Source organism: Sardina pilchardus, chromosome 24 (assembly GCF_963854185.1).
Source record: "Sardina pilchardus chromosome 24, fSarPil1.1, whole genome shotgun sequence".
Classification (NCBI taxonomy): Eukaryota; Metazoa; Chordata; class Actinopteri; order Clupeiformes; family Clupeidae; genus Sardina; species Sardina pilchardus.
The window spans coordinates 22636248-22650547 of record NC_085017.1 but is presented as its reverse complement, the minus strand read 5'-3'; the positions used below and the strand labels follow the sequence as shown (position 1 = coordinate 22650547).

Here is a 14300-nt window from a genome sequence, read left to right as displayed (position 1 = left end):
ATTTTCAACGGATACGAACTCGAAGTGAAAGTCTCAATTTGATTGGATTCGCCATTGCCTTGAGAGATAGGCTGCATGGGAAAGCCCAGCGAGTAGCGGAGGGGCACAACGTGACCTGACAACAAGGAACCTCCGGGAAAACCGTCAGTCCCAAACTATGTGCGAAGGGGGGAAGCCGAAGGGGAGACGCGAGCAACGACATTTAAATTTACATTTAAATTGTAGCTCATATAGCGTTTATAAGGAGATAAAATTCATGAAGAGTGCCATCTAGAAATCTTCAAATATGTGTTTATGTTGATACTCTAGTCATTTGGTAATAAATACACATTTCTCATATGTCCTTTCGCACCTCACGAGCCTCCCTAGGTTGGTTTCCTCTGGTTGAGAGGCGGAGACGGGACCCCCGCTGACGTCAGAGGGCCTGTCCGTTTCCTGCAATAGAAAGTGAGAGAGGGTAGAGAAAAAAACAGACCTTTCCCCCTTACCGTTAAGGTGTGAGATACAGGAAAACCCTGACAACAGCTAAGACTGCATTTGTAAGTATTCATTATTCCGTGTATTTAGATTTCCGACCATGAAGTCATTAGTTGCCTTTTATAGATGTAGGCTGGTGGGCTAACGTGCTCTGCGGTGCTGGTTGTCGGGGGTTCGTGTGGCTGCAACGGTTGTTGTTGGGACCATGATGTAGCAAGCAAGGGCTAGTTATATCAATGTATAGCCCAACGAGGGACATGGTACACTCCATTAATCTGTTTTAGAATCCCTTGTCATGAAGGGGATTGCATGCGGGAAATCGCGGTTGTTATGAAGAATGTTTATGCAGGGGGTTGAGCCACTCCGTGTTTTTGCGGTTGCCTCTCGCAATGTTTTGGAGTAGACGTCTGCTGCATTCTAATGTAGAGTGGTGTGGTGTGGTGAAGCGTGTGTCTGTAATGTTTATGAAGTCCGCAACAGAGCTTTCCCTCAGAGGCGACGCTCGACAGGTAGGTGAAGCGTTCGGGTCGTAATTAATGGGAAAATGTACACACGTGGCGTTCCAGACAAGTCGGATAATTATAGTGAGAGGTGGAAATTGTTAGGTACCATGTAGTTGGGCATAATTTGTCAAATTAGGGAAGTGCCCTTCCGAGTCCTGTTGCAGATTCCAAGGGGTTTTCCCCGGCTCCTCCCTCTGTTAGCGCGCACTCATGTCTCTGTACTGAGCAGAGGAATACGCAATTTCCACACCTTGTTTTCGCATCAACCTGCATTTACCCCTATTAACCTCAAACAATCGGATAGTTTGAAGGCTAACTGGCCAACACGTGGAATCTGGCGGCGGCATTGACAACTAGGCTACCAGGTTAGCCCTACACGATTGAAACTTCTTCTGAGACAGGCGACATTTATTTAAAAAGGACACCCAGAAAGGCACATAGAGAAGGGGTGGGCATGGAAAACGACCAATGACCCATTGTTCCCGCCGTTAGACTAGCTGTCAAAGTGGACCGGTACAGCAACGACAGGTAGGCTATGACAGCCTTAATGTGGATGTTAATGTAAGGTGAAGCGTCCTGTGATCAGTGAATCATTCGTTACTGTGAGACGCATCTCATTGCGTCTCATAAGCCGTCTCTGCGCTTTCAACAGAATTGCATGTAGTGCGTCACATATGTAGACACATGGAAAAAAGATGTGACCGATAGTGTGTATCTCAGCGTGTTTCATTCGGTGACTTTCGTCGTCCCCACTGTCTGTATGACCTGGTGCATGCGCTGTACGTACGTTGATGCCGAGTCCACAGTGAGATGATGTCATTGCCGTAGCCCGCCTTGCACATGTATCGCTGCATGGTGAAGAATCTTTGAGTTGTAGTAAGTGTTATGTAATATTGCCCAATGAAACATTGCTGGGGGAGCTCGAGAAAAACGAGAGGAGCCTTGCGCACAGGATGAACACGTTGCTGCAGCAACAGACGTCCTGACGTTAAATACATCATCACACAATACAATTTACAGTAACACAATATGCATGAAGGTACAATCAGGCAGTCCTGTGAGCAGCCAAAATCAGGTCCTGTCAGACATTGTGGGTGCACTGAAACCCAAGGCCAGTTTCTCTGAACCTCATGTAGTGCAGGGTGTAGGTGGCTGAACTGAACACAACAGGCAGCTGTGTCTAGTAGCCTGCTCTTTCACTGGCTGCGAGCAGAGCGAGCTAGACGTATACATTTTCCATGCCTGTGGTTTGCGAAAAGGTTGAGGTTAGGGTAACATTTAACGCCAGCTTTCCCCTTCTCGACCTGCTGTTTGTTTTTTGAGCCCCGAAAATTTGCATAGGGGACTATAATTAGTCGTCGTCACCCCATGGCACGCATGAAAAGGGCACGAGAGAAACAATACAACAAAGGTCTCTGACGGCAGATAGCACGACCTGGCTCCCCTTTCGGTGTTTGCATAGCCGGTGTGAATTGACATGTCGTAAATTTTTACAAGGAGATGCAGGGCGATAGAAATCACTCTGCCAGCCCAGGAGCCGACGGCCAGTGCTGTGCCCACCGAAGCGCGGACAGTTTGGCACACACAGGAGGGCATTGTGCAGAGTGGACCCACCGTCACCACCTCCCCTCTTTTGGTCAGAGCGTGATGGGGTTAGAGAGGTGCCCACCCTGCCCAGAGACGTCAAACCAAATGGCCCACCTAAAACGATAGCCTGAGGAGATAACCTGATCATGCAGTCTTATATTGTGTGTGTGTGTGTGTGTGTGTGTGTGTGTGTGTGTGTGTGTGTGTGTGTGTGTGTGTGTGTGTGTGTGTGTGTGTGTGTGTGTGTGTGTGTGTGTGTGTGTGTGTGTGTGTGTGTGTGCATGTGTGCATGTGTGCATGTGTGCGTGCGTGTGCGTGTGTGTGTGTGTGTGTGTGTGTGCGAGCCGCGTGGACATTTGTTACTGTCTGCCTTGTCAGGCACACACACTGATACACAGCTGTGCGACATGATTGGGCCAGAAGAGACTAATTGACTTGCCAACCTGCAGGAATTAGACCGAACGGGCTTCAAGTAGCGAGGCGTTTAGGAAGGATGGCTGTGCTGTGTCTCGTAGCACTGGCCATGTGTGATAATTGGTTCTGACAAAAGTCAAATGCGTTTAGTGTGCATGGGATCTTGTTAGGCCATTGGTCTTCTTCTTCTTCACATCATCTTTTTGTCTTTTGCCCCAGATGAGCTACGTTTGGCCCTCTCGCGTGGAGAAGAGGTTCTGCTGCTGTTCCGCTCCCGCTCTGTGACGCCTTTCGCCCTCCTCCCCCCCCCCTCCTTCCCCTCCCCCCCGCGCACTACGTTCTGTGACTCTCCGGACCATGAGTGGCTGAAGAGGAACCCAGGGGGGGAGTCGAGAAAAAATGCCGCGCACCAAGCAAAACCATCCCAAAAACCTGAAAGGTAAGCAAACGCGTGGCCAAGCCCAAGCCCAGCAGCTTGCTCTGCCCAGACTTTGATGTTCTGAAGGGTCAGCAAGTGCAGTCACACTGCTCTGGGGAGACGGGAATGACGCCGGACAGGTTGGAGAGGCAGAGTGAAGGAGGGGTGTGACGGACTTGAAGGACAGTTGAACCTGTACCCCTATAGAGTCAGAAAAGGGACCCAGAGCAGGGTGACTTATTACGATGCTCAGACATGTTTGCTCTCTTGTTATTTGCTTGGTTGAATTGGATTAGGAGAACATCATTAAGGCTTAGAAGGACGTTTTGAGCTTTCTAAATGAAAAGGAACTTAACCACCGAATCAGTTTTGACAACCTCATGATTGTAAGGACATTTAAGAAATAATGTGGTCACAACTGATATGTCACCTTTTTGCTCTAAGCTGTTGTATCAAATGAATGGATTTTCACGGATGATACGTGTATATGATCGTGTACATACAGTACATGGTAGTTATGGCTGCAGTCTTCTTGTGTTTTGAGTTAGGAATGAAATTGTTTTCAGAAGGAAGTAACTTTCAGAAACTCAACCAGGAGTTCAGTGTCTGCGCCCTCGTTATGTAACTCCCTTTGCGTACTCATTATGTTTGGCCTGGAGCTTATTTGTCATAACATCATCAATAATTGAGCCATGATATAGTGGATTAATCTTTCCCAGTGGGGTAGACATGGGGTGTAGGTATCAGGATTGTACTCTTCCACAAGTTTGGTGAAGTCTCAATGTAAAGCAAGACCTACGGAATATTTGTGTTATTACTATTATACTGTGTTGTTGTATGAATGGTGATAGCTGTCATAGTTATTGTTCTTCACTGTTGGAATTCCTTTTCTATTTTTGGTTCACTTTTGTGATATGTTGATCATGGAAATTTCCGGGCCATCCAGTCTATACGCATTCCCTTCCCATCAATGACATGCCAACAGAATTCCTTGAATTTCTTTCAGACCAGCCCTCTTCTGGACACAATACGTTATTGACCTTGACAATGTACTTCTGTTATGTAACATCCGTCGAGCAGGCGCTCATTCACATTTTACCTATAGCATTTAAATGCACGGGGCACGGTGTGACGAGATGGACCTTTGTTCTTTGGATGGGTAGTGTAGCATAGCGGCTACGTTGGCTTAAGTGTTGTTTTTCTCTTTCTCTCTCTCGCTCGCTCTCTCTTTCTCTCTCTCTCAATCCGAGTTCCAGTTCTGTGTCTCTGAGCTTTGTTGCCTTCTTGTGTACTGATGCCATGGATACCAGTGTTCCAGAGCAGGGAACCTCCCTGTATGTCATAATGTGGTGTTCCAGGCCCTCCCTGCCTGTCTATCATAGCCCTTGTCATGGGTACAAAGAACACTCATCAAACCACTTTTGTTTTATTGAAACAAGAGTCCTCTTTTCTTCAGGGTGTATTCAGGTTAAAGTCTGTGAGGTAAAACTGTGTGTGTGTGTGTGTGTGTGGGGGGGGGGGTAATGTATGTGTGTGAGAGCTCTCGCTCACATCTCGTGACTTAGGAATGCTCCTGTGACGCAGTTTGCGGGCAAACGGGCAGGAAGTGTGGATCCCCCCCCCCATCCTCACCCCCCATCCCTCCTCCGAGTCTTGTGTTTACTTTTCTCAAACAGCTGGTCTCCAAGCAGACCGACTTGGAGAAAGCTCTTCTGGGCCTCTGGCCTGCCCGTCTGTCTGCCTGTTCGGCTCCCTGCCTCCCATCCCTGTGACTGGGCCTGCGTCACCACCACCCCACCGTCTCACAGGGGCCTGTGATCCATTCAATTCATCTCCACCTCACACACCCTCCAGTGCCAACTTAGAGCTGTAGTTATTTATTTATTTTTCTTTTACAGCAGGTATTTTCCCACCATTTAAGAAGCCAAACAAAGCACAGTAGGGCAGAGTGTGTGTGTGTGTGTGTGTTTGTGTGTGTGTTGAGGAATCGGCCTTTGGAAAGTTCCGTTCTGATGTGCGGTGTGACCGACACGCCAGGTGTAAAACTCCAGTGCTTCATGTGTGTGGAGTTTTGGAGATTGGTTGGTTGTTGAAACACACACACACACACACACACACACACACACACACACACACACACACACACACACACACACACACACACACGCACGCACACGCACACACACACACACACCATCGCTTCCCTTTCCTCCAGCCTCTCTCTTTCGCGCTTGGGGTCATTTTTTCCACAACATTAGGTTTACAGCCGTAGGGGGAAAAAAGCCTTGTAGAGCCTTGTAATTACTCAAGGGGATTTTCTGTGTGGTTTAAGTGTTTTTTTCAGTCTGTTTTTTTTGTTGTTGTCACATTTCAATGCAATACCTGTGCCTCTTTGTTGAAACATTAACTTTTCCACTTTCCCAACTGACTGAATCACGAAGTAATCACAATCACAAAGTAACTACGCAAAGTCATTTTACAACAAAATGTCTGAATATATTGAACCTTCTCCTATTCGTTTTTTTTTTTTTTTTAGTAGTTTTGATCATACATGAGGTTATGTAACACAACCGGTGCATGTCATCACTCTGACTGTGACCGTGCTGTTGCTAACATTATCTTAAAAACAGCTAGCGTGGGGATTTTACAGTGGTGGCTCAGTTAACAGGTCATCTCATGCAGTTCAATGACATAAATCAGATGAGAAAATATGCTTTTGAGTCTTTTCACTCTTGTGCATAAATTAATGAGTGTTTGCATAAATAGCCGCTACGCCAATGAAATGTTTTGTTGGGGCAATAGCAAGAAAGTGACTCAGTATGCTAGTGAAAGACGGCCTTTTTTGGCACCAAGGATCCAGGTCAGTGAGCAACACAGACTGGCGTTCTCTCGTTCTCCCTTGCTCTCTCTTTTTCTTTCTCTCCTTTTTCTCTCTGTCTCCCTTCCCCCCCCCCCCCCCCCTCCTGGTTTTATTGTACCCTGGCATGTGTTGTTTTTACGGGGGCTGCGTTGCATACCTCTCTTTAAATTAAGGATCTCCCGCTGCGATTTTTCCACACTGCCTTACTTTTTAACGTTTCTTTTTTTTTTTTTTTTTTCCTGACCCCCTTCTCGCATTCTTCGCTCCCTTTGCAGGTCACCCGCAGAGGGTCAGACGAGGAACTCAGCAGCTAGGGGGGGAAAAAAGCTCCTTTTTGTCCGCGGCCTGCCTTTTTAGAACTCCCTGTGGAACCTGAGGAAGGAGAACCTCAGTGACTCAGTCTCACATGGCCCGGCCGGGTTCCGTGTGAGATGGTTAAGCGGTGAATGTTTGACCAGAGAGCCTGGCTTTTGTTCAGACGGTGAGACAACCGTGACTGGTTAATGATCGGCCAATAGTCCGCATCTCGCCCGCCTCGCTCAGTGGAGGGCAGAGAGTGAATTGAGCAATCTCGTCTGATGTAAGAGACACAGTAACCCGCTGACTAACCGATAGGCCAGATAGATAAAACACTGTGTGTGTGTGTGTGTGTGTGTGTGTGTGTGTGTGTGTGTGTGTGTGTGTGTGTGTCAGGTTGTGTGTGTGTGTGTGTGTGTGTGTGTGTGTGTGTGTGTCAGGTTGTGTGTGTGTGTGTCAGGTTGTGTGTGTGTCAGGTTGTGTGTGTGTGTGTGTGTGTGTGTGTGTCAGGTTTTCCTTTTAAATCAGCATTTCATCATCTCTGACTCGACTCTTATCTCTGACTGCTTGGGAACCACCTATGAGAACCTCTGAGCCGTATTTACCAGGGCCATGAAATAAGGAATCTTCTCTGAACGCAACGCGGGAAGGATTACAGTACCTAGCTACGTCTTTGTTTGGTTCGGTTTAGCTCTAGTCTTTGTGGGGCCTCGTTTTAAAAGCCCGGCCTCAGGTGGCCTCTACGCCAAACCGCACTGAGTCACGGCACTGGCATTCGACTGCGTTTCACTGCAGGTCGTCCGTGGCCCTTAAAGAGGAGTTGGCTTTCCGTCAGCACCCCTCCTGAGCTTAAAGCATACATGCCCAGACCGGGTAAACATGGGAGATGGGGGGGGGGGAGAGGGCAGGGGGGGTATATCTGGATTATTATGCCATACGGGTGGGTACACGGAGCTGTGCGAGGACCTTGCTGAACTTGTCTCTCTTCTCATTCGCTCCCTGAAGGCCCACAAATCCTCTTCCCTTTGCCCCAGTGACATGGAGACGGCCTCTCGTCTCTCTTCTGCTCTCCTCTGCCGCTCTGCTGTCTCCCCCCCCCCCCCACTCTCCCACTTCCCCCCCCCTCGCTCGCTCACACCCGCCCCCCTGCCCATGACCCAGCGGATCACAGACGCTCGGGGGTCGTGTTAGGGTCAGGGAGAGACACAAACACCTTACTCACACACACACACACACACACACAAACACCCTACACACACACACACACACACACACACACACACACACACACACACACACACACACACACACACACACACACACACAAACACACAAACACCCTACACACACACCCTACACACACACACACACACACACACACACACACACACACACACACAAACACCCTACACACACACCCTACACACACACACACACACCGCCTCGTCCCCTCTCTGCTCCGTGTGAGTGCAGAATGCCGATTGAACCTAAGGCATGACTGGACGGATCCCGACCAGATGCCTGAGTCGTGGTGAAAATCACACACTTTTCTGATAATATCACGTTAAAAAATAATAAATGCAGAAAATTGATTTTGTTTAATTGTTGTGTAGAATTGTTCTGCACATAATTTCCGATGCATTCTCAATTATATATTCTTTTTATACACCTTGGTTTTCTACCTTCTAAAGACGACAAGAAAACAAAATATGCACATAGACATAGTTAACCTACTTTACTGTGTTGCCTTTCCTGTAAAGCACTGTGCACTACTGCAGTTCCAGCGCACGGCACGGCAAGGGTTAACCAGCTGCGTCCCTGCGAGTGGATTTTTACATGTTGTGTCATGCTTATGCGGCTCAACCAGTCTTTCCGTGGTGCAGCGTCAAATTAAAGTGTGTGTGAAAAGCCCGGAGATTCACACAAAGGGAACCTCTCTCTCCCAGCGGGCAGGAATAACCCTGCGTTTTAGCAACTGTAACTACAACAGACGGGCCGAAACAGGTCGAGGGCCGCCCTCCTTTTTTTTTTTTTTTTTTTTGCGCTCGCTGCTAACCTCCGAGAAACACTTTCACTCTGAAGGAAGGAGGGAGGGAGAGAGAAAGAGAGAAGGAGGAGGAAGGGAAAGAGAAGGAGGGTGACAGAAAGAGAGCAAAGGAAAGAGAGAGAAACAGAGGAGAGAGAAGCAGAGAAGGAAGGAATGAAGGGATGGAAGAGAAAGAAGGTGTTTATGATGAATGTGCATTAAAAAAAAGAGAATGCAGAGCCCAAATGGTTGATCTTTTTCTGTTTTTCTTTCTCTGTCTCTCTCTGTCTCTGCATGCATGTGTTCATTTCCACCCTCTGGGAGAGCAGTTTAGTCTGGCCGCTTGCATACAGCCGCTTGCGGCGTTGGCTGTAAATATGCTTTAAATTGAGCAGCTCTCTTCCTTTCTCCTCCTCACAGGCTCACGGCTTTTACCAGCTTCTTTTTTTTTTTTACCAGTTTTTAAACACATGGTGCTCTGCGCTTTCCTAGCAACCCCTTCTTGTTTTTACTAGAGAGAGAGAGAGAGAGAGAGAGAGAGAGAGAGATAGAAAGAGAGAGAGAGAGGCTGCCAGTTGCCCAGGGGGGGCGAATGGATTTGTGGTGCAGAGAAGTATTCCCCTACAGATCTCCATTCAGGAAATCCTAATGCTAATGTGCTAGCCGCGCTAGCGCTAGTTGAGTGTTGGTGCTGAGGATTGTGGGCCGGGGACTTCCTGACCTCCGACCTCGGCCTACAGCCCTGGCGTCTCGTTTAGGAAACAGATGATGCACTTGCACTTTTCTTTCTGTTTTTCTTTCTGTTTTATCTCTCTTTCTGTTCTTCTTTCTTCCTGTTTTTCATTTCCTCTTTGCTTCCATCTCCTTTCTCTCTCCTTTCTTTCCTCTGTCCTCTCTCTTTCTCTCTCTCTCTCTCTCTCTCTCCTTCCGTCTCTTTTCTTCTCTCTACTGTTTCTCTCTTCTCTCCTCCACCCACCCCCCGGCTCGTTCGCCCAGATCTCAGCAGTGCAGACTTTCATTTTGAATGTCTGTCAAGCGCTGCCTGCTTATCAGATGATGATGACTAATCCAGTGGCAACACCTCCCACCTGCTTTAAGCAGCAAGGGACCTATATACCGTGTGTGTGTGTGTGTGTGTGTGTGTGTGCGTGTGTACGTACATGTGTGTGTGTGCGTGTGTGTGACATTTTTTGTCTGTCTGGCCCACATAACAGAGGAAGTAACAGATGTATGGGAAATGAACTTCTATTTTTTCTTTGGGTAAATGCTTATATATTTGGTGTGCGCGTGCGCATGTGCGTGTGTGTGCGTGTGTGTGTGCGCGTGTGTGTGTGTGTGTGTTCCACCTGGTGCTCATTGGAAAGCTCTTCCCCTCACCCGGTTGCCTCGTTAACCGTCTCAACCCTGAAGGTGGTGCTCATATAGATGAGTCAGCCTGCAGAGAGGAGCGGACGAGAGGAGCGGAGGAGAGGAGCGAAGGAGAGGAGCGGAGGAGAGGAGAGAAGAGGGGAAATGGACTGGAGAGAGGAGGAGAGGAAAGAAGAGAAGAGGAGAAAATGAAAGAGGAGAGAAAAGTAATAGAGAGGAGAGGAGAAATGAGGAGAGGGGAAAAGGAAAGAGAAGAGTAAAGGAATGAAGAAAAAGTAGAGAATTGGAAAGAAGAAAAGAGGGGGAAAGGAAGGAGGAGAGGAAAGGAATGAAACGAGAGGAGAGGAGAGGAGAGGAGAGGAGAGGAGAGGAGAGGAGAGGAGAGGAGAGGAGAGGAGTGAGGTTATGAGAGGAGAGATCCACACCCTGCTCCCTCTCCAGATTTCCAGGCCATGTCACTGGGCTCAGTGAAGCCGACATACTGCCTGTCTCCCCACCTCGCTGTCACCAGCCGCTCGGACCATCTGACTCTGTGCTGTGTGTGTGTGTGCGCGGGCTGTGTGTGTGCGCGGGCTGTGTGTGTGTGTGGGCTGTGTGTGTGTGTTTGTTTGTGGGTGGGTGTTTGTACTGTATGTGTTTCCTAGCGGTTGGACCCTGGTGGTGTCAGTGCTAACAGCTTGTTGTGTGCTTCCTTTAACACACACACACACACACACACACACACACATACCGCTCAAAAAGGGTATCGTGCCACAAGTCACCAACCTCATTACCCATCAATTCCAAACTCTCAAATCTGGCTCTAACACGGGAGACCTGTCAACCATGTCAGCAGTGGCTGCTCCTCAGAGGAAGATAAAGCAACGAGTGGCCCTTCCTGCGCAGTTGCACTACCCAAAAACACGTTTGTCTTGCAGCAAAGGTTAAATATCATTTTTTTTCATTCATTCTCAAACCAACGTCTTGGTTACAGCTTAAGTTAGAGATTGGGTGACTGTTTACAATAGCGTCTCCCTTAGTTACAGTGGTTATGGCACTGCAGTACTTTTTGATGATGCAGTCTGAATTGTCTCTTATCAACTGTGGATAAATGGTGTGTGACAAAATAACGACAAATCAAGAGCCCTTAATGATCTACTAAGAGGAAGAGGGATTTTGGTCTTGCACGACGCCGGTTGCGGAGATTCCATCAGGCTGTTGTGGCCCGGGCACATCACAGCGCGCCGCCTCCAGACCCATATGCGGCACCGCAAGCGTCTTGGAGCTCCGAGCGTGCGTTATTTTTAGAATAACGGAGTGCGTCTCTCCGTCGTAATGTGTGTCCGTGTCTCTCTCTCTCTCTCTCTCTCTCTCTCTCTCTCTCTCTCTCTCACTGCCCCAGGGGGTGTGGTTTTGAAAGGATGAGAGGAAACGGAAGCAAGCTAATTGGTTGTAGCTATAAGACAACAACAGCGCCAAAAAAAGTAAAACCGCATTTTTTTAAGCTATTAGATGGATGCAAATTTGTGGCATATGCTAAGAAAGCGCGGAAGCCCTTATATGGGTGTTAGTGTGTGTGTGTGTGTGCGTGTGTGTGAGTGTGTGTGTGCGTGTGTATGTGTGTTTGCTTGTGAGGGCAGAGCTGGCAGGGCTTAATGGTTTGCACAAGCGGAGCCGAGTGTAGTTGTTGCCAGGGAGACGGAGCAGCATGAGTCTTTGTCTGCAGGTGCTGTTCCTTGTGTCCCACTGCTGGACTCTTATGAGAGAGAGAGAGAGAGGGATGAAGAGAGAGAGTGAAGAGAGAGAAACACAGCGAAGAGAAACACAGAGTGCGAGCAGAGCATGGCCGAGTAAGTGAAAGAGTGAGAGGAAAAGGGAGAAAGAAAGGGATAGGGGAGAAAGAGAGAGAGAGAGAAATGTGAGTTGATTGTAGTGAAGGAGGGGAATTCTGGTTTGCAGGGGTTCAGAGAAAAAGACCAATGCAGTGAGGGCATAGGGAAGTGGAAAAAATGTTGGGCGAGATGGCATGCACAAAAAGACAAAGGAATGATGATGATTTGATGAAGGATGGAAAAGAACAACTGTGCAGGAACAAAGAAAGACAGACAGAGAGAGAGAGACAGACAGACAGAGAGAGAGACAGAGAGTTGCATAGATCAATAGAGGTGGTGGTGTGGAGGGGGGGCTGCTAGAAACAGCAAAAGAAGGGCTAGAGAAGCAGACAGGGAGGAGAAGAGTGAGAAAGGGGCGTGCAAGTTGTATGATTTCATGCAGCAGTGGACATGAGCGCAGGCACAGCAGGGGACACCTATCTGGAGTCACTCAAGAGATGGGGCTGGAGAGGAGAGGAGGGGAGGAGAGGAAGAGAGGAGGGGAGGAGAGAGGGAGAGAGGAGGAGAGGAAGAGAGGAGGGGAGGGGAGAGGAGGGAGGGGGAGTAAAGGAAGGCTTGGAAAAATCAGGGAGTGAGCAACAATACCGTCAATTCAATTTGAGTGGCATGGAAAGGAGTGTGTGTGTGTGTGTGTGTGTGTGTGTGTGTGTGCATGCTTATGCCCACAAACCTCTGTCTGTATATGTCTGTTTAATTTGGGAGGTGGGGGGCGTAGTTGATTGTGTGTGTGTGTGTATGGTGGGTTGTGGTGTGTGTGGTCGGTGGTGTCGTTGGTGAACACATGGCTGGGAGTGCCGATAGATTTTGTGACACTAAAGCGAACCTCAGCTTTGCCTAGCTTTTCCCCTTCTCTCTGGCGGGGGAATGGACTCATTCATGCCACAGAAGAAAAGCCAAGCTGTCTCCCTCAATGACATGCTCCCCCAGGCCTACACACACACACACACACACACACACCAGGCCAGCCACGCCGGTTTTTCACGTCAGCCTTGCAGATACAGATCTCCCCTCCTCTTCCTCTCCTCTTCCTCTCCTCTTCCTCTCCTCCTGGGCTGGAATGTTTTCATCTTTCCATTCAAAGATTCTTTTTTTTTTCCCTTTTACAGTTTAAAGGCCCTTACAGGAACTCATGTATTTAACAGCTGTCTTCAGGCAGAGAGAGAGAGAGAGAGAGAGAGAAAGAGAGTGTGTGTGTGTGTGTGTGTGGGGGGGTGAATATGGCTACTGCTGCACATTATATGAGGTTGTTGTGACTCAGATTCTCCAGAGGGGAGTTACACATTTGTTTCCGTATGCACACAGATGTAGACTAGACTCTAGGTCTAGGTTAAGACAGAGTGGTCCATAGCTTCTAGAAATGTATATATTTATAAGATATGGACAAGTTGTTATTTCCCCTCTTTAGCCCAGTCTTACACTTTGACTTGTTAATCTAACACCTGTAGACACACACACACACACAAACACACGCACGCACGCACACAATGTCTTATTTGTCTTTTTGTTTGAACAGGCTGCCAGTTGCTCAGTCGTACACCACTAAATTATTTACACTGATATTCGTGAAAAGATTATGTATATTGTTTGACTTGCAGAAGCACGCTTTCAAGTGAATGTCCCTGTCTGAGATTGTGAGATTGTGTGAAGTTTTTCACAAGACAAAGATTCTGTAACCGATGCTTGACCTCAGCTCTGCGCCAAACAGGAATTCACCCTCCAGTTTCAGGTCATCTTCATGGCAACAAAATATAGGAAGTAGAACAGAAGTCAATGGTGGGGCGGTGAGTGACTACACTACAGGGTCTCAATCAAGGCTACTGTATGTTGAAATACAATGTTAAATTTAAACAAAAGTGTCGTGGCACACTCGGAACTTCAAGATACTAATTTTTTATTTACCAACGTTTCAGCTTACGCCTTCATCATTGAAAATGACCCTGATGAAGGCATAAGCCGAAACGTTGGTCAAAAAAAAAATTGTATCTTGAAGTTCCGAGTGTGCCACGACACTTTTGTTTAAATTTAACCTTTCATTTACCGCCGTGAGCATCTCACAAGGTGTGCGTTTACTCATACAAAGAAATACAATGTTATACACCAGAAGTTGAAACAGAGATTTTGTATGTGTGAAAACGACCTTTCTGTTTTTGTATGTGCATGTGTGCACTTACATTTCTGTATTGAAGTGCAGCAGAAGTGTCCTCATGTATATGAGGACACTTAAATGTGTTTTTTTTTTGGTGTATGTATGTGTGCGAGTCTGTTGGTGCATGTGTGGGTGAAACGGAAATAAGCTGCTAGATGTAGGTTTGTGTGTTTTGTATGCATATGTGAGGTTCAGCTGAAGTGTGTCTGTGTGTGTGTGTGTGTGTGTGTTTACTGTGTGTGTGTGTGTGTGTGTGTGTGTGTGTGTGTGTGTGTGTGTGTGTGTGTGTGTGTGTGTGTGTGTGTGTGTGTGTGTGTGTGTGTGTGTGTGTGT

The 14300-nt window shown here is 47.7% G+C and overlaps 1 protein-coding gene across 2 annotated transcripts in view; it reads left to right on the top strand.

Annotated features, from left to right (window-relative positions):
* Nucleotides 1–435: 435 nt before the first annotated feature.
* hivep1 (HIVEP zinc finger 1) overlaps nt 436–14300 on the top strand; it is a 60484-nt gene continuing 46619 nt past the window's right edge. The window contains exons 1-2 of one of the 2 annotated variants that reach the window (XM_062528914.1): nt 436–539; nt 3201–3420. In XM_062528914.1, coding sequence (XP_062384898.1) covers nt 3381–3420 — 40 coding nt within the window. In that variant the 5' untranslated portion in view covers nt 436–539; nt 3201–3380. Of the gene's footprint in view, nt 540–857; nt 987–3200; nt 3421–14300 lie in introns of those variants that run through there. The other variant, XM_062528915.1, reaches the window with a different exon arrangement.